General features: G+C 41.5%; 1 protein-coding gene across 3 annotated transcripts in view; it reads right to left on the bottom strand.

Annotated features, from left to right (window-relative positions):
* Positions 1–734: 734 nt before the first annotated feature.
* SERINC4 (serine incorporator 4) overlaps positions 735–20,460 on the bottom strand; it is a 133,355-nt gene continuing 113,629 nt past the window's right edge. Inside the window, exons 12-13 of one of the 3 annotated variants that reach the window (XM_077473125.1) lie at positions 9,483–9,659; positions 735–2,008 (exon numbers count right to left, since the gene is read on the bottom strand). In XM_077473125.1, coding sequence (XP_077329251.1) covers positions 1,920–2,008; positions 9,483–9,659 — 266 coding nt within the window. In that variant the 3' untranslated portion in view covers positions 735–1,919. The remainder of the gene's footprint in view (positions 2,009–9,482; positions 9,660–20,460) is intronic. The other 2 variants (XM_077473124.1, XM_077473126.1) reach the window with 2 other exon arrangements.

The following is a 20,460-nucleotide window of genomic DNA, read 5'->3' as shown; positions in this document are numbered from 1 at the left end:
GCCTCAATCATGATAACGACTTCATTCTTGAGTTGTTTGTACATGACCTAAGGGACGGGAAATTGTTAAAGCGGAACCCTCACTCACTTTTCTTCTCTATCTCCCTAGCTCTCTCCCCTCCATATTCTGAAAAGTCCCACCTTTTCTTTGCTTTTCCATTATTTTTTATAATTTGCCCGACCCCACTCCCTCGTCACCATTTTCACCAAGGCAACAATAACGATGTCCTGCTCTCATATCCACATCACAAATCCCAGGAGGCTGCGGGAGTGGGACAAACCGTGGTCGCTGGGTGGAGTTGGCAGGTATCATCAAGGGTAGGGTTACTGAATGCGGAAAAGGCAGCCAACTCACGAAGATGGATGTGGACCGGGATGGTGGCACAGGACTGACGCTGTCACATCTGAAGCCCCATACACACTGTCAGTTTTTCTGTTGAGTTTTTCCTTCAGGTTTACCAAAACCATGTAGTGCAAGGGCCTGCCTGCTTGCATACAAATTGAAACTCCTAAGGTTTGACCTCATATTATATGGTTTTGGTAAATCTGAAGGAAAAACTCAGCAGGAAAACTGATAGTGTGTATGGGGCTATAGGACCAGATTGCAGCAGGACAGCAGTGGATCAGCTGGATAGGTGAGTAGTTGAATTGAGGTCATCGGAGCATAACATTGTATGACATCACATGATAAATAAGCAGGTGTAAAAAAAATTAAAAAAATTAAAGGCAAGAGGGTGAGGTACCTCCTAATTGATGATTTGTTTATTTTCCAGTTTGCAAATATACTGAACAGGCTTTCTTGAGCAGTGAGCAATGACAAATTAATCTCCCACCTACAATGGCTACCATGGAGGCAGTTCCCATTGACATTCAATATAAGCGGGTTACTTCTACACTGACAACCAGAGCAAGAGTTTTTTCATTGACCACCAATGTAAAAGGGCATATCCCCACTAATCACCAATCACTCAGCACCTATTTAAGGGAACACTTTTCCAGTGCTGATTAGTGTGAAGAGACACTTCAATTTTCACAGTCTGTACTACTTTTCTGGCCATTCATATTCATTAATTTTCTTTGTTGCCATATAGAACAATGGGGGGTTGTGAAATATTTGGCTCTGGGTATGCCATATTCTTTATTCCTTTGTAGAAACCATTCAACAACTTACTGATCTGGTATTTTACTGTAAAATGTAGATATAATAATTTTTAACAGGGGTTGTTTGGGACATTAACATTTTTTGAGGGTTCTATCAGGGTAAAAGGTTGAGAAAGGCCTTTGAAAAATATAACAATCCAATAGGAATTTTGTGCAAAACTGGGAGCAAATGAAAGCAGACGTAAAGCAACCAATCCAATGTCATTTGTCATTCTAGGGAAGATCAGAAGATGAAAGCTATATCCCATTGGTTACTGTGGGCAGCACCACTATATTCTCATCATTCTGCCAAGCATCTGATAATGTTTGTTGCCTTAACGTACAAAGAAAATTGTGTTAAAAAAGAAATTGAAGGGTTCCTATGGAATTGAACATTTAGGACTGTGTTGACTCATTAAAGTGAGATAAGGTATGACTGCTAAGAAATAATGCATTAACTCCAGGGTTATTGTATATATCCCTTCTCGTCCAAAAATGTAAAAAAAAAAAAATTTCAGTGCTTGTATTTTCATCCAGTTGCCTCCGCTACAGCAAGTACTTTACAATGGACTCCTTCCATAACACGTATGCACTGAACTAATAAAACCAATGTTCAGTCTGAATGTCAATGCATCAATAAATATAATGGGAGTTACTATTTAGAAACTGTGACTCTGCGTAATTGTCTCCGTCCCAGCATATGCTGTGGAGGTCCAGTCTTCTGGTTTTGTCCATGTCCAGGAAGACACGTCGGTGCCAAAAGTATCCACAAATAAAGAATCACACATGTCCAACAAGAAGCCACCTTGATCCAAAACGTGGGCCAGCTGCCATGGGTAAAGATGGACTCCAGAGATGAATCTTCATAGCTACAAAGGAAAAGGAGCAGCATGAGAACACACTGATCTTCAAACATTAGTCATGCTGATAATTAAACATTACTCATATATAAGGTGTGATGTGTTTGAATAGATTACCATGGTGTGTGACCTTATGAATACACAGTGAACACCTCGCTCTACTCTCTGGGGTAAACATTTCTCTGCTTTAAAGAGCACCTATTGTGTTGGAGAAAACAATATATTGCAAAGGAGAAAAGGAGGGAAGGTAGACATTGTCCTTATTTTTCTCTTTGCTTTAGAATACTTTGGAAAGGTAATATTAAAGCTGAATTCCAGGTATGATCTATATTGCATACATACATTGGTCCAGCTTGGCACAATATAAGTATGTACCACAACAACCTGTTCAGGCATGGACTCCACTGCACCTCTGAAGGTATGCTGGGGTATCTGGCACCATGCCGTAAATCATAGATCCTTAAAGTCCTGTAAGTGGGGCCAATTATTTTGGAGAAAACAATACACTGCAAAGGAGAAAGGAAGGAAGATAGACATTGCTCTTGCTTTTCCTCATTGCTTTGGAATATTTTGGAAGGGTAACATTAAAGTGGTTGTAAGGCCGTAGTTTTTTTTACCTTAAAGCATTCTATGTAATAAGGTAAAAAACTTTTTGTGTAACAGAATCCCCCCCTGCCTCCCCCCATTATACTTACCTGAGCCTATTTATGATCCAGTGCTCTGCATGAAAGCCAAGGGTCTCCTGGCTCTGTCCCTCCTCTCTGGGCAGATTGATAGCAGCAGGAGCCATTGCAATCAAATGCTGTGACGAAGAGTGGGGGGCAGGGCTGAGCCATCCGGTCTGTGTCAATGGATGTGGCTCAGGAGCAAGCCTGCACAAGTGGCCCCATAGGAAGCATCTTCCCATGGGGTCACTTGCTGAAGAGGAGGAGCCAGGAGCGCTGACAGGGGACCCCAGAAGAAGAATATCTGAGTTTCACTGTGCAAAACCAATGCACAGAGCAGGTAAGCATGACTTGTTTATTATTTTATTTTAAAAGGGGAACCTTTAATATCACTTTAAAGCTGAATTTTACGTATTATTGCATAAATACATTAGTCCAACTTGGCACAATGTATGTACAGTATATCTCATATTTGAGGGGCTGCTGGGGAAGATGACAATCATTGTAGTAGTCAGCACTACCAGAGTGATAGCCGCTATTTTCCATGTTTTGTGCCGAGCGGCTTTCCCACTGCATACTGATCACAATGAATTAATACAAAGCATTCTCTAATACAGGCATACCCCACTTTTAAGTACACAATGGGGTTTATTTACTAAAGCTAGAAAGTGCAAAATCAGGCTCACTTCTGCACAGAAACCAATGAGCTTCCAGGTTTTATTACCAAAGCTTAATTGAAAAAGCCTTAATAGAAGCTTATTGGTTTCTATGCAAGTGAGCCTGATTTTGCACTTTCTAGCTTTAGTAAATAAACTCCATTGTGTACTTAAAAGTGGAGTATGCCTGTACTACGAGGTGGCAAAGAGGAGCAATATTGTAAAGATCTCCACCTCTCTTCTTGTACCCTTGCTTTACACAATTTATTTGCAACTGCCAGTTTATACACAAGGCTATATGTACAAGAGGGGAGTCATGAGAAAGCGCTAGTTAGTGTGAAATGCGTCAAATTTGTCCTGTGCTTCCACAGTATCTGGTTTGCTATATGTGGCATTTTTATATGTACAATAAAGTGAATGATGTTTACAGAAGTACGGCCACTTGGATCTTATTTGTTTCCATTTTGCATGGCTGGATGAGTGGAGCTGGCACCCAAGGAAAGGTAGAGAGGATTGTAGTGGCGGATCTTCCTGAAGCAACAGCATATACATTGTATATGTACAAGAGTGTTTAGGAGCCTGGTGTTGATGATGAGAAAGGGACCTCTGGTGGTCCTACATATAAAGAACTAACTGATCCTGAAGGGTAAGACTAGTATTAAAACAGCAAGGGGCATCCATGCTCCCAGCCTTCTTGCTAAGAATTACCAGACAGTATATTTGGTGTACTGAGATGAGTTAAGATCATGGTATACTTTTTTAGTGGAAAAAAAATAAAATAAAAAATTTGATAGTTAATAATCTGCAGACTGGTTTGGTGGATCGGCCACTGGAATTTCTTATGTTTGTGAATAACTGTTGTTCACGAACCACCCTAAACATATTTTGATCTGAATCCCAAAAAAATGCTTTGATCATCTATTAAAAAAAAAAATCTACAATTTGATTTGCTGTTACTTGTTGGAAGGTTCACAAGTAACATACAAGTGGGAGAAGTTATTCCACTCTTCAGATAATTAAACTGGGACATGGCCAACTTTTCTATACTGCACTGTAGAGAAGGCCATATCTGATAGCAATGAGCTGCTTTATGCTATATGTCTGTGCAAATTCCAGGCATGTGCATTTTCCTGCGTATTGCAAAACACTCCTAAACTTACTCCAAACAAACCCATGCCTGAGTCAGACCAGATATAATAACCTCATTGCAGGATCTACATTATCATCAGATGCCAGCAGGTACACTCAGTTTCTCTTAGTTTGCTCCCAGACCTCTTTGAACAGGTTAATGTAATGTTCAGAATGTCAGAGCATGATTTTAAAAATGCAGTTCACCTTCCACCATTCCAAGTGGCAACATCTTCACCTATCAGTAAGTTACTGCATTAGTGCATCAAGTATAGGGATGTGTAAATCAAGTGCAGGGTGGAGGCACAGAAGTGCCCGGTGTAGTCCCCCAAATTGGCCAATAGATGTAACCATATAGTTGGGAGCCCAGTAGTGAAGAGTAGGTTGTGTAGGTTCCTAGGTAGCCGCTAGAGGTCTCCAGATTGATGAATGTAACATATCATAGATATCTAGCAATCGCTTGCCATCCCCCTGCCAGTGTGGGGCATTTTCAGTAAAAGGGCTATGTATATATAGTCAAACGGGAGTCCACCTGAGATGTTAATCATGGGAAGCAGTGCAATGGACCAAGGCATGCAAAGATGTAATCTTTGAGGCTGTAGCTTCTGGGAGCTTCCTTTTAGAGAGGAAACGTGCAGAAATATGGCTACTCACATCCCCTTTGCTTTGCTCTGGCAAAACTCCTATAGGAATGGGATGCTCCTGGACTCGGTTCTCATTTCTCCTGTTTTTATTTGCAATGAAGGAATGTGTCATCACCACGGGGAGGACTGAAAGTATGTAAATATGTAAATCAGTAAAGAGTTGAAATGCTTCTGATGTGTGGTCTCTTTCTTCTACTAACCTAAAGATGGGAACATCTTCTGAAAACAAAACTTGTGCCAGGTGATGCTGCTATTGAGGTCCATTGCCATAAAGCCTGCAGAAGGCATGGAACAGACTACTGGTGGTGCTGGCTAGGCCATACTGGGGGCCTCCTAGAGGTGTCTCTGTGATGGTGCTCAGGGGAAGATCATGTGCCAATAGTTTCTCATTCAGCCTTTCTTAACCTTTTTGTCCTAGAGTAACCCCTGAAAAAAATGTCAGATCTCAGGGTATCCCTGCGAAATCTAATTCATTAGGGGCCATTGGGAAAAATGTTAGCTGGTTCTTCCAAGTGGTGCTGATCTCAGAAATATTCAGGCACAGGTCAGTTAACCACAGCTGAAGGAACCCATTGCAACCTTTGGAGGAACTCTATGGTTCCACAGAACCTTGGTTAAAATTTATTGGTTTAAGGGAACCCACCTATGTACCTAATGTACAAGTGCTCCCTCACTATAATGTCTGTGCACATAGAGGACATGTCCACAGCACACGACTAGGATGCTACACAACACAAACATAGGTTCACTTTTCCAAAACAAAATCATCCTTCTTCCTTTTATCTAAGCCCTTGTACACACGGTCGGACATTCTGACAACCAAATCCGTTGGATTTTGTCCGACGGATTTTGTCCGAAACTGTTGCATACACACGGTTGGACAAAGTTGTCGAAAAATCCGATCGTTCAGAACGTGATTACGTTATTTCGTTATGACGGGACTGCGTTCACGCTAGTAGCCAATAGCTTTGGTGTAGGAATTTGATCTGAGCATGCGTGGCACTTTGTCCGATCGGAATTCTCTACACATGATCGGAGTATGTCCGATCGGAGCATTTTGTCTGAAAATTTTACCAACAAGTTGGAAAACTTGGTCCGTCAGATACTCCGACGGAAACAGTCCGATGGAGACCACACACAGTCGGAATATCCGACAAAACGGTCCGATCGGACACATTCCGTCAGAATCTCCGACCGTGTGTACAAGGGCTAAGGCAGTCAGCAGTGACAACCTGTTATTATAGGATATTGTGCCAAGTTCAGCAACCTATAAAACATTCTTCATTCCATCTGTTTCTATGTGCTCATAATTAGGTTACCTCACTGGACAAAAGTACTCACTTCACCTGCCCAGGGATCAGGAACAGACTTGATTTCAATATATCAAAGGAATGTTCTGTTATAATTACAGAATGGTGTATGCAAAATCCAGAATTACATGCTTCTGATGATGAAATATTAAAGTAAATTGCACTCTTAGCTGGTATGAATCATTTTGTGTGTTATGTTAAAACTCTATCTGATAAGCTAAGATTAGCCAAACTGACCAAAAGGGCATCAAGGCTAACATTCCAGGACGACTACCAAAATGTTAAGGGCAAAATAATATGGAACATTAAAGCTGAACTCCAGGTTTGATCTTTGTTGAATGCTACATTGGTCCTGCTTGGCACAATGTAAGTATGCATATTAGATACCTGATGGTTCCCTGAGGAAGCTGACTATTAATGTAGTAGCCATGATCTTCTGGGTCCTGTGCCAAGCAGCTTCAACTCTGCATACTGCCCACAGGGGGCCACTTACTGGGCACTGTCACCATTCACAGAACACCTTATATTTTTTTCAATGAACACAAAATGTTCTCTGATTGGACAAGGTGGAGAGGGGAGTTGATAAAGTCAAAATCTCCACTTCCTCCAATCAGAGAACCCTTTGGCATTGATTTACTAAAACTGGAGAGTGCAAAATCTGGTGCAACTGTGCATGGTAGCCAATCAGCTTGTCCAATTAAGCTTTGACAAAAAAAATGGAAGCTGATTGTTTTCTATAAGGAGCTGCACCAGATTTTGCACCCTGTAGTTTTAGTAACACCCCCCCCCCCCCCCCTCCTGTATTCAATGAAAAAATAAAATAAAATACAAAGTGCTCTGTGAACAGCGGCAGTGGTGATCAATCAAACCCTTGTGGTCAGCGTGCAGTGGGGAAACCCACTTGGCACAGGAACCTGAGGAACATGGCTATCAATGTAGCAGTGTTGACTAGTACAGTGATTGTCAGCTTCCCCAGCAATCCCTTGGGCATGAGATATACTATACATACTTACTAGGGTTGCACCGATACTGATATTAGTATCGGTGCCGATACCAAGCATTTACACGAGTACTTGTACTTGTGCAAATGCTCCGATGCCGATGCCTAATCCGATACCTGGGTAGTCAGGGGATGATCGGTGCAGAAGTGGGGGCTGTTACAAGCACCGATCTCCCCTTATAGATTTCAATAAAGCAGCTGAGAGCCGCTTCTCCTCCTCTCCCTTCCGCGGCTTTATTGAAGTCTATACAGGGAGTTCGGTGCTTGTAACGGCCCCCACCTCCGCAACGATCATCCCCTGACTGTTCCCTGTGTCCTTCTCCGTTTCCGTCTCTGTGTTCCTAAGGTCTACCTCCAGTACCCCTCCGTGCCCTCCTCCGTCCCCCCCTCCATGTCCTCCCCCGGTCCTTCACTCCCCCTCCGTGTCCTTCTCCGGTCCTTCTCTACTCCCCCTCCGTGCCCCCCCGTCCCAGATCTGTCAGGATGGAGAGTGGAGGAAGGAGCCGGTAAATGTGTAATTTATCGGCTCCTTCCTTTTCCAAATGAACAGATTCGGTGATCACTCACTGTCCATTCATAAGTGAGCATCATAATCTGAGTTTAGAATGCTTCAGTTTCTGAATGGAGAGGAGACCCCGTCTCCTCTCCATTCATCTTTAGTGCAGCTGAGGCTGCAGATAAATGAACTTCCTCAGTCCCTTTCTCTGTCTCAAAGGGGAGATGTCATGACCCCTGATATCTCACCAAAAGGAAAAGTTGTAATAAATAAATATTTAAAAGTAAAATTGTAAAAATAAAAATAAAAAATTGACATTGTCCACCCCCCCCCCAAAAAAGTATTGTAATATATATATATATATATATATATATATATATATATATATATATATATATATAGTAAAAAAATAATAATAATAAAAAAAACTGTGGACACAGTCCATGCCTTATTAGTGCCACCTATCAGTGCCCATCAGTGCTACTGTCAGATGACATTAAAAAAGTGTTGGTAATCAGTATCGCGAGTACTTGAGAAAATGTATCGGTACTTGTATTCGGTCTTAAAAAAGTGGTATCAGTGCAACCCTAATATGTAATACATTGTGCTAAGCTGGACCAAAGTAACTATGTAATAAAGATCATACCTGGAGTCTAAAAAAAAAAAAAATTGGGCCCCGGGCAGCTTAAGTCATAATGTGCTAGTATGCATTGCATACTAGCACATTATGACAGACTTACCTTAGAATGTAGTCCTGCAGTGGCACGCTGTCACCACTGTTAATGCTTCCATCTTCACCCAGTCTCCCTTGTGGGTTTGCAGTATCTGGCTGTTTAAATGTAGCATGTGCACGGGGGTCACGGTCGCAGCACAGCAGTCTCAATGGATGGGCATACTCCAGTATGCCGTCCATTCAGAGTGCAGTGCACACGCGCCAATCATGACACCAGCCTCTACAAATTCACTGTTCCTAATCACACCTAGGCAATTTAAATTGCGGTCAGAATCGTCACGATCCTGCCCGTTATATCAAATCATGGCAAAACGCGGGGTGTCTTTGCGATGCCATTACTTCTTAATGGCACCCCAATCGCGGCGTGATAAATCATGCTGCAATTGCGGCAAATCGCAACTTGCGGCGCTGACGCCCAAAATAAGTTCCTGCTCCTTTTTGAGTGACACGCTTAATGTATTGCGATTTTGCTGTGATTGCAGAGTGATAAATCGCACCACGTGCCATTAAGATGTAATGACACGGAAAACGTCTTACCACGATTTGGAATTTCAGGCAGAATTGTGGACGATTTCGCCTCTAATAAAATCGCCTAGGTGTGAATGGAGCCTAAAGGTAAGCCTTATTATAAGCTTACCTGTAGGTACAAGTTATAAAGCGGACTTTACTACCACCGTTAAGAGACTTGTTTTTAAGACAAGTTGCTGCACTTGCGGAACCCTCCCACATGAGAATGTCAATAGGCACAATAAATGAGGTCTAAGAGCTCTTGTGGACTCTAGCTAAACAGTCAGTAAATCACAGGGAGTCATTTCTCAGCCGGCCTCTTGAGCAGCAGGAGGACTAAGCACCTGAGAATGTGCGGAATGCGCACCTGAACCAGTTGGTGAGCGTCATCATCACATAGAGAGAGGCGAGCACAAATACAAAGTGGAAGAAAGAATAACTGTAGATTACACTTTCCCGCTCATCGTGAATCACCGCTTGTCCACCGCTGGCATCCGTATCTTCCTCGCAGCTCCGATCCCCTAATACAAAGGAAGTAGATTGTGACTGGTAGAAATCTGGTACAAATCAATATATATATATATATATATATATATATATATATATATATATATATATATATATATATATATATATATAAAAACCTGAAAAATAACCATAACCAATATGTACCGGTAACACACCAGTAATGATTTGGTATACCGGTAAACCAGAAACAATAACATATTTAACTATTTTATCCACCCAAAGATATGCGATATGCGATTCCGTTCAGCCAGTCTTATGATTTGGAGACCTCCATCACACTGCATGACCAGAAAAAGGACAACGCTATTTCCTAGTTGTTGCTGACAGCATCCACCTCCATCTCTAGCCTGCTTGTTCACCTCTGTCCAATAAATAGGCCAATGATCTAGGAAGCTGCACACTAGGACATTTTGGAATAACGGTTACTGGTTATTCAGTGTGGCACGGCTTTGTGAATTACATGATTGGCTGATTGGAGTTAAAAATTATTTGGTAGGTAAAATATTTCACATATATTTATTTCAACTGTGCATTTAAAGTGGAGCTCCAGGTTCCTTCAGAAAAAAAGTTAAAGCTCAGCAAATACAAATACTGTAGCTGCTGACTTTTAACCCTGGAACATTTGGCTGCTCAATGTCCAGGACACTTTTTGCGATTTGGCACTGTGTCGCTTTAACTGACAATTGCGCGGTCATGCGAAGTTGCACCCAAACAAAATTGACGTCCTTTTTTTCCCACAAATAGAGCTTTATTTTGGTGGTATTTGATAATCTCTGCGGTTTTTATTTTTTGTGCTATAAACAAAAAAAGAGCAACAATTTAAAAAAAATAAAAACACAATATTTTGTACTTTTATATAATAAATATCTTCCAATTTTTATTTTTTTTAAAGCAAATTTTTTCTCAGTTTAGGCCGATATGTATTCTTCTACATATTTTTGGTAATAAAAATCGCAATAAGCGTATATTGATTGGTTTGTAAAAAAGTTATAGTGTCTACAAAATAGGGGATAGATTTTTGGCATTTTTATTATTAGTTTTTGTTTACTAGTAATGGCAGCAATATGTGATTTTTAACATGACTGTGGCATTATGGCAGACATATCGGACACTTTTGACACATTTTTGGGACGATTGACAATTATACAGCGATCAGTGCTATAAAAATGCACTGATTACTGTGTAAATGTCCCTGGTAGTGAAGGGGCTACCACTAGGGGGTGATCAAGGGTTTAAATGTGTGTTTTCTGGCTATTAGGAACTCACAATCCGCATCTCCTCTCAGAACAGGCATTTGTGTGTTTATACACACACGTCCCTATTCTGCCTCTTGTGCCCACGATCACTCATCATCCCGACCACCGGTCATGAGCATCAGCACCCCGAAGCACCCCGCAGCCTCCGCCTGCTATCCTGCTTAAAGGAGATGACATATAGCAGTATAATGATGGCAGCTGGTCGGCAAGTGGTTAATAGTAGGGCATTTACCTGTCCAGGAATCCAGTGGTGTCCTCACCTGAGCTGATTTTTCAATTGGCTTTCGGGTGCTGACACCATCTTGACTAAGAAGAACCAGCCTTGTGGCTTCACAACTGATTTCCTACTGCACATCTTTGTAAATGGTGCAGCAAACTGAGCAGGAAGTGGGAGCGGGTACCTGTCAAAACCAGGTACCTGCTCCTCCCCAAAAGCTGCCAAATGTGGCAGCGGATGGGGGAGAAGGCAGACAAACAGAGCTTCCCCTTTTGGGTAGAGTCTGCTTTAACTATCCTTCTTTAATAACTTGCTGTCCAGGGGGGATTTTTTTACCTGGTATTAAATCCAAAAGCAAACTTTTATTATATTACTGCTTACCATTTTTTTTAGATGTGATGGCTGCATTTGTTTCCTTCTTTAGGCTTTATTTCTTCTATTTTGATCTGGTGATCCACTCAGTAAGTCTGTTGTTTTTTCAAAAGAACAAGCTCTCCAGCAGAATGTATCAGTTAAAGGAATGAGACAAACCATTTAACACTAGCAGGGGTGCGTACAATGGTCAGCTTTTACTTAGTTATGTAAAACCTTTATCCCAAAAGGAAAAAAAACATTGCTGTCACTGCTTATAAAGTATTTGCTGGAGTTTGGCTTCAGTGTATTTAAATTTGCTAGTACATCTAATACTCCCCTCTCCCTAGACTGATAATGCTGCTGTCCAAATTTGCTCCTTGTGCTCTTTCATTCAGAGTGGGGGCGCTCTAATACAGGAGGTGTGTTACTGGACAGATCACCAGGTGAAAACAGAGGGGAAAAAACCTAAAAAAAAAAAACGAATGCAGTATAAATTTTCTGGGAAAAAATACAATAATATGAATTTTAGAGTACACAAACACAATATAATACCTATTTTTAAAAATAAAATCAAAATGATGATGTTCTCTTGAATAAATAGATATCAAAGATTTAAACACTCAAAACTGCATGCACCCCTAAAATTTTTCAAGGTGGCCATTTTAAAAGCCCCTACAGGTTATTATTATGGAGTTAATCACTGGAAGCACAGCTTTAACCTCTGGCCCACCTTTCCAATTAGATAGGACACAGGTTTGGACCTGGAAACTTTTGCAGACAGGTGCTCACAGCCTAGGCCTGGGGCAATGGAGTGGAAAGAAAGTACCTTTTTTTTAAAAGTTGAGCAGGGGTATGTAATGAACTGGGGATACTGGAATCCATAGATGGGGGGATGTTGTTAGAATAACGTGGAAAAGGTGAACAAACCCTTTATAGAAAGTTGAAAATAACAGACTTACAGGCCAGATCACCAAGTGAAAGGAAAAGGAAAAAAAAAAAAGAAACTTACACTTACAGTATACAGCCAGCACATTTACTCAGCTCTGGAAGATTTTACCCCCTTTTTTATGACCAGGCTAATTTTTCACTTTTTTTTAGCACTGTGCCACTTTAACTGGTAATTGTGCAGTCATGCAGCACTGTACCCAAACAAAATTGATATCATTTTTTTCACAAAAATAGAGCTTTCTTTTGGTGGTATTTAATCACCGCTGGATTTTTGATTTTTTTGTGATATAAATGAAAAAAGATCGAACAATTGGAAAATAAAAAACAAATCCAATAAAATATTTATTTAATAAAATTTTGGCCAAAATGTATTCTGCTACATGTCTTTGGTAAAGAAAATCTCAATAAGTGTATATTGATTGGTTTGCATGAAAGTTATAGCATCTACAAACTATAATATATATATATATATATATATATATGAATTTATTTTTATTTTTTATACTACTAATGGCAGGGATCAGCAACTAATAATGGGACTGTGATAGTGCGGTTAGCAATCTGACACTAACTGATGTTGGGGGGGGGACTGACTAAGTGCCAAGGACACTATTACAGTGATCAGTGCTAATATTATACAATGCTACTGTACTAATGACACTGACTGGGAAGGGGTTAACGTTTAGGGCATTTAAGGGGTTAAATGTGTGCCTAGCAGGGGCAGCCTGTCCATTGTGGGTACACGAGCGCTGCCCCCCCATCCATGCCCCACTGCCCTTCCTATCTATGCACCCAGCGCATGAATTCCTATGGCAGGGATGGACGGGGGTGTGTTTTTTATAGCCAGAGGCCAGAGGCAGAGGCTCTAATAGGCTTCAAAATAGGGTGGGCTCAGGGCGCAGAGCATTGCGTTCAGAGCCCACCTAGGTGTGTTGCAACAGCGAATAAAGATTCGCAGTTACAACACTGATCCTACTCCTGGCCAATTGGGAAGCGGGTCTGATACCCATCACCTGATTGGCTGAAAAGACAGGCTGAGGCGATCCTATTGGACGCCTAGGAGAAGAAGGGAGGAGCCGCACAGAAAAAACAGGACCCCACTGTCAATAGAAGCCCACTGCCGCTGGAACCTGCAGCCTCCCGAAGCCTGCCGATGCCACCGAAGCCCGTCACTGCATGCCGGTGCCCGCAACCCGCCTGCCAGACCTGTTTGGGTAAGTGTGGGGGGTGATGACTGAGATGCCACCGACCAACGGGAGGAAGGAGTGGTTTGCCACCCCCTCAAAAATAAAAAACTCTGGCCACCACTAGGAAGCAAAGTGCAGGTTTTTGCTCTCTTCTGTCATTCGCTCACCCACCTGATCGGTAGACATGTGCACTGACAAAAAATGTGTTCGTTTTCGTTTCATTTGTTTTTTTACTTTTTTCGGAAATGCAAAAATTTGAAAATTGGGAAATCTGAAAATTCTAAATTCCTAAATCCAAAAATTCGGATTTTCACATTTCCGGGTTTCCGAATTTTGAATTTTCAAATTCCAAATTTCCAAATTTTGATTTTCCGAATTTTTGAATTTCCGAATTTTCGAATTTCCGAATTTCTGAACTTTTGGAATTTGAAAATTCTAAAATTCTAAAATTAGAAAATCCGAAAATCTGAAAAAAAGAAAGAAAATCAGTAAAATTCAAAATAATAACTAACTAATATTAACTAACCATTAAATTATACTGTAGGTATTGGAATTTCCTTTCAAATTTGGCTGTATGTGAACGTAACGAATACAAATTTATCGAATTATCCAAAATAACGAATACCGCATCTAAAAATATGGAATGGAACAGATGAATAATAAATAATAATAATAATAAAAAGGTTTTATTATTATTATTGTTATTTATTATTATTAGATTGTTACATTCCATTTGTTTAACCACTTGCTTACTGGGCACTTAAACCCCCCTCAGTCCCAGACCAATTTTCAGCTTTCAGCGCTGATGCACTTTGAATGACAATTGCGCGGTCATACAACACTGTACCCAAATGAAATTGTTATCATTTTTTTCCCACAAATAGAGCTTTCTTTTGGTGGTATTTAGTTACAGCTCGGAGTTTTATTTTTTGCTAAACAAACAAAAAAAGATGCAAAAAAAAAAAAAAAAAAATCATGTTTTAATAGTTTGTTATACAATTTTGCAAACGGGTCATTTTTCTCCTTCATTGAAGTGCGCTGATTAGGCGGCACTGATGGCTGCATTGGTGGGCACTGATGGGCTGCATTGGTGGGCACTGATAGGCTGCATTGGTGGGCACTGATAGGCTGCACTGGTGGGCACTGATAGGCATAGTTAAGGCGGCACTAATAGGCACAGATAAGGCGGCACCAATCGGCACAGATAAGGCGGCACTTATGGGCAAAGATGGGCACAGATAAGATGGCATGGATGGGTGGCACGGATAAGTGGCACGGATGGGTGGCACGGATGGGCACTGATAGGTACCACTGATAGATGGGACTGATGGGCACTGATAGGTGGCACTGATAGGTGGCTCTGATAGGTGGCACTGCTGGGCACTGATGGGCGGCACTGCTGGGCACTGATGGGCGGCACTGGGGTGCAGCACCTTTAAGGAAGATTGTGGGCACTGTGGGTGGCACTGTTGGTGGCACTGCTGGATGGCACTGTGGGTGGCATTGTGGGTGGCACTGTGGGTGGCACTGTGGGTGGCGCTGTGGGCACTATGGGCACTGCTGGGTGGCACTGATGGGGGGCACTTACTTTCATTCAGGATGGCACTGCGGTGGGCAGGTGGGCACTGGCAGGAGGCAGGTGGTCAGCTGTAATGCTGGCCGTGATCGGGACTGATGTCCCGATCACGGCCGCCGGTGATCGGCTTTTTTTTTCTCTCCTCGCGCTGTCAGCGCGAGGAGGAATAATAGCCGATTACCGGCTCCGTTCTGTCACATGATCAGCTGTCATTGGCTGACAGCTGATCACGTGATAAGGGGTCGGGATCAACCCCTTGCACGGATCGGTGATCAGGCGAGTCTCGTGGTCTCGCCGATCACAGAGCGCGCCGCGCGCGCCCCTCAGGGGGCGCGCAGGCTGCTCGTAACCGGGACGACGTCAATAGACGTAGTCCCGGAAAAGTAGATCCGCGCTAATGCCGTCATTTGGCAATAGCGCGGATCTCAAGTGGTTAAATACAGCATTTGTTATTTCAGATAATTCTTAAGTTTGGATAAATTCATACTCGTTATGTTCACTAACAACCAAATTTGAAAGGAAATTCCAATACCTATAATTCAATATTTGTTATTAGTTATTTCAGATTTTCGGGTTTTTCACATTTTCAGATTTTCATTCCTTTGAATTTTCTTTCTTATTTTTCTGAAATGTACCAATTTCCCAAATTTGAAATTTCCAAAATCGCATGGTAAACAATAATTTTAAATACTTTCAAATGACATTCATCAAGCCACCAAATGCACTGTGAATTTTCATACGGATGTTCATTTGAACTAATGCGTGGTCCATAGACATGCGCACAAGGTGTGCCAGGTGTACCTGGGCACAACATAATCACCAAGTTCTGCCCAGATTCCCCCTGCTGCTTGGCTGCAGAGAAAGGGGCTGGGGAATCTTTGTCCTCAGTCTCTTTCTCTGTCTCTTTTGAGACATCAGGGGTGCTTAGACCCCTGATATTTCACTAAAGCCCCCAATGGGGCTCCTAAAAAAATTGTAAAAAAAAACTAATAAAGAATTATTGTAAAAAAAATAAAAATAAAAGTAATAATAAAAAATGATAAAAATAATCTCTGCCCTACTGAACTGACACCGACTAAAGCTCTACTGACACCAACCTCTGCCCTACCGACATTGTCCACTGTTCTACTGACACTGTACATTGAAATAAAGGATGTGATGCGCTGATTTCCAACCATACAATGATCGCAATAGGCCACAGGTCTGCGATTATCAAATAAAGTGCAACTGTGCATAAATTAATCAAGTGATGCTTCTGTGCATATATAACAGTAATAACTAGTGCATAAAACCATAAGGTGACTCTATGTGCAAACAAACGCAGATTTGTCATATAGACCAAAATGCATATATGAAGTGTGTAAACTTAATTACAAAATGTATATAGTGAAGCAAAAACAGATTCTGGATATAAGTTATAACTGGATATACGTTAAAGTGATAACTGGTGCAAAAGCCATAAAGTGACTGTATGTGCAAAAAAACACGCAAGTTTGTCATACAAACCAAAAAATTTAAAAAGTGAATGTTACTTATCAAAAAATGTGTAAAATGGAGCATAAACAGGTAAAGAAAGAAAAAATATAAAATATTCAATTCAAGTGGCCGGCGTGATTGAAGGTAAATGTCCCATACACAGTCAGATCATGCAATCCGATGAATACGCTAAGTAAAACGTGCAGCGTGCTGGGCAATTAATCCATCCGTGATGATCCGTGCAAAAAAGCAAATATTATGCAATTACCTCACTGCTGTGAGTGAACAGCAGTATAAATGATGAACACCAGGATGATTGCAAAAAACGGCTGTGTGACACAATCTATAGGAGACTTCTCTCACTTCCTCGTGCGTGGCAGGTAAACTCAGAGAAATAGATTAAGAGGGACCGCCATAGTGTAGTATTTAAAGCATAGAAGTTTTATTAAATAGGTTTAAAAACTACTCACAAACGAAGCTGATAAGAGCACATCTGACAGACAGCATTAAAGTAAGACCGGATATGAACGTCACTTCCGGGTTCCTACGCGTTACGTCTTGGAGACTTCAACTGGGACACTGTACATTGCCCTACTGCCATATATAGATATATATACATTTATATCAATCTATATAGATATATATATTTTTATTAGGGCTGTGGAAATTAAAGATTAATTCCTCGATTAATTATTTTGATCGATCAATATTATTTTGATCGGTACTCACCTCTCCGCAGGCTTCCGGGTCTTCAGGGGGTTCCGTCGGAGATCTGGTGACGTCACAGACATCTACCTCACTGGACTCCTGGGGAGGAGTCCGGTAATGTTGAAGTTCTGATTGAACGTAACGCGTACGGGGGAGGAGCTATGCGTGACATCACCTGCTGCTGCCCTACGGAACTAACACGATTGTCGGCTTTACATGCTGTGTTTTTATCATCTTCATGTAAGTAGTTTGTGTTTGAACACAAAAAATAAATCTTATACTTAAGCGGTGAGCAGTTAGATCTTTTCTTTCTACCCATGACCTGGCGTCCTTGCTGAGATCTAAGGAGACGTGAGAGAAGTTTATGGTTCGTGTTAATCCTTTTGATACCCGCTTGCATGACCATCTGTTTGCACAGGGGTCCATGCCATAAGATGAGAGTGATTAGTTAGACCGGAGGTGGAGGGATTGTCGCGCTACTGTGGAAAAAAACATTACTTACATCAGTGCTACAGCTTGAATTTAAAACGTATTTGTGTGAACTGTGAAGTTAAGTCATGGATTGTGGAAACGAACTAGTGTCGGGTGATTGTATATAGTGTATACCACATTTACCACTGACTAATGCAGAGTTGCAATGCAAGGAGATCAGCTAAAAGTAGTGGATCTGTATGTGTGTTATAATTAATCAAAATTAGTCGATTAATCTATTTTAAAAAAGTTGATTAATCGAACATGAAAATTTTAATCAGTAACAGCCCTACTTTTTATATATAGCTATATATAGATATATCTTTATACACTATATTACCAAAAGTATTGGGACGCCTGCCACACACACATGAACTTTAATGGCATCCCAGTCTTAGTCTGTAGGGTTCAATATTGAGTTGGCCCACCATTTGCAGCTATAACAGCTTCAACTCTTCTGGGAAGGCCCTCCACAAGGTTTAGGAGTGTGTCTATGGGAATGTATGACCATTTTTCCAGAAGCGCATTTATGAGGTCAGGCACTGATGTTGGAAGAGTAGGCCTGGCTCCACTCTAATTCATCCCAAAGGTGTTCTATTGGATTAAGGTCAGGACTCTGTGCAGGCCAGTCAAGTTCCTCCACCCCAAACTCGCTCTTCCATGTCTTTATGGACCTTGCTTTGTGCACTGGTCCAAATCATTTGGTGGAGGGGGGATTATGGTGTGGGGTTGTTTTTTTCAAGGCCCCTTAGTTCCAGTGAAAGGAACCCTTAAGGAATCATCATACCGAGGCAATTTGGACAATGTAATTCTCCAAACTTTGTCGGAACAGTTTGGGGATGGCCCCTTCCTGTTTCAACATGACTGTGCAGCGGTGCACAAAGCAAGGTCCGTAAAGACATGAATGAGTGAGTTTGGGGTGGAGGAACTTGATTGGCCTACACAGAGTCCTGACCTCAACCCGATAGAACAACTTTGAGATGAAATAGGAGACTGTGAGCCAGGCCTTCTCATCCAACATCAGTGCCTGACCTCAAAATGAGCTTCTGGATGAATGGTCAAACATTCCCATAGACACACTCCTAAACCTTGTGGACGGCCTTCCCAGAGGAGTTGAAGCTGTTATAGCTGCAAAGGGTGGGCCAACTCAATATTGAACTCTACTGACTAAGAATGTCATGCTATTAAAGCAGTTGTAAACCGTTGGACATTTTTTTTTCTCTCCCTGCAAGTAATGCATCGCATACTAGCACATTATGTTACACTTACCTTAAAACTAAGCTCTCCCAGCGCCGTGATGTCAGCGCTGCAGGCGCTTCAATCTTCACCCTCTTGCTCCTGGGTTCGTGGACTCCAGCTCTGTGACTGGCTGGAGCCTCGATGACGTCACTCCTGCGCATGCGCGCGTGAGCTGCTGATTATGACACAGGACTCTGAAGAAATGGCACAGGTGGCCGTTCTTTCAGAGCGCATGCTCCAGCGATGTCACTGGCTGCATGTACAGTAAATATCTCCTAAATGGTGTCTGTTTAGGAGATATTTACACTACCCATAAGTAAGCCTTATTCCTTATTATAGGCTTACCTATAGGCAAAAGTTAGTGATGGAAGTTTACTGCTACTTTAAAGTTCATGTGCGTGTAAAGGCAGGCATCCCAGTGCTTTTGGTAATATAGTGTATATATATATATATATATATATATATATATATATATATATATATAGTTGTGCTCATAAGTTTACATACCCTGGTGATTTTGGCCTGATAACATGCACCCAAGTTGACACAAAAGGGTTTGAATGGCTATTAAAGGTAACCATCCTCACTGATGATCTGTTTGTTTGTAATTAGTCTATGTGTATAAAAGGTCAATGAGTTTCTGGACTCCTGACAGACCCTTGTATCTTTCATACGGTGCTGCACTGAAGTTTCTGGATTCTGAGTCATGGCGAAAGCAAAAGAATTGTCATAGGATCTGCTGGAAAAGGTAGTTGAACTGTATAAAGCAGGAAAGGGATATAAAAAGATATCCAAGGAATTGAGAATGGCAATCAGCAGTGTTCAAACTCTATTCAAGAAGTGTAAAATGAGGGGTTCTGTTGAAACCAAACCACGGTCAGGTAGACCAACTAAAATTTCAGCCACAACTGCCAGGGCAATTGTTCAGGATGCAAATAAAAACCCACAAATAACTTCAGGTGAAATACAGGACTCTCTGAAAACATGTGGTGTGGGTGATTTTAAGATGCACAATAAGGAGGCACTTGAAGAAAGATGGGCTGCATGGTCGAGTCGCCAGAAGAAAGCCATTACTATGCAAATGCCACAAAGTATCCCGCTTACAATACGCCAAACAGCACAGAGACAAGCCTCAAACCTTCTGGTACAAAGCCATTTAAAGTGATGAGACCAAAATTGAGCTTTTTGGCCACAACCATAAACACTACATTTGGAGTCAGCAAGGCCTATGATGAAAGGTACACCATTCCTACTGTGAAACTCAGAGGTGGATCGCTGATGTTTTGGGGATGTGTGAACTACAAAGGCACAGGAAATTTGGTCAAGATTGATGACAAGATGAATGCAATATGTTTATCAACA

Source organism: Lithobates pipiens, unplaced genomic scaffold (assembly GCF_037356315.1).
Source record: "Lithobates pipiens isolate NorthernLeopardFrog02 unplaced genomic scaffold, aLitPip1_a1.2 Scaffold_8, whole genome shotgun sequence".
Lineage (NCBI taxonomy): Eukaryota > Metazoa > Chordata > Amphibia > Anura > Ranidae > Lithobates > Lithobates pipiens.
This window is presented reverse-complemented; position numbering and strand designations above follow the sequence as displayed.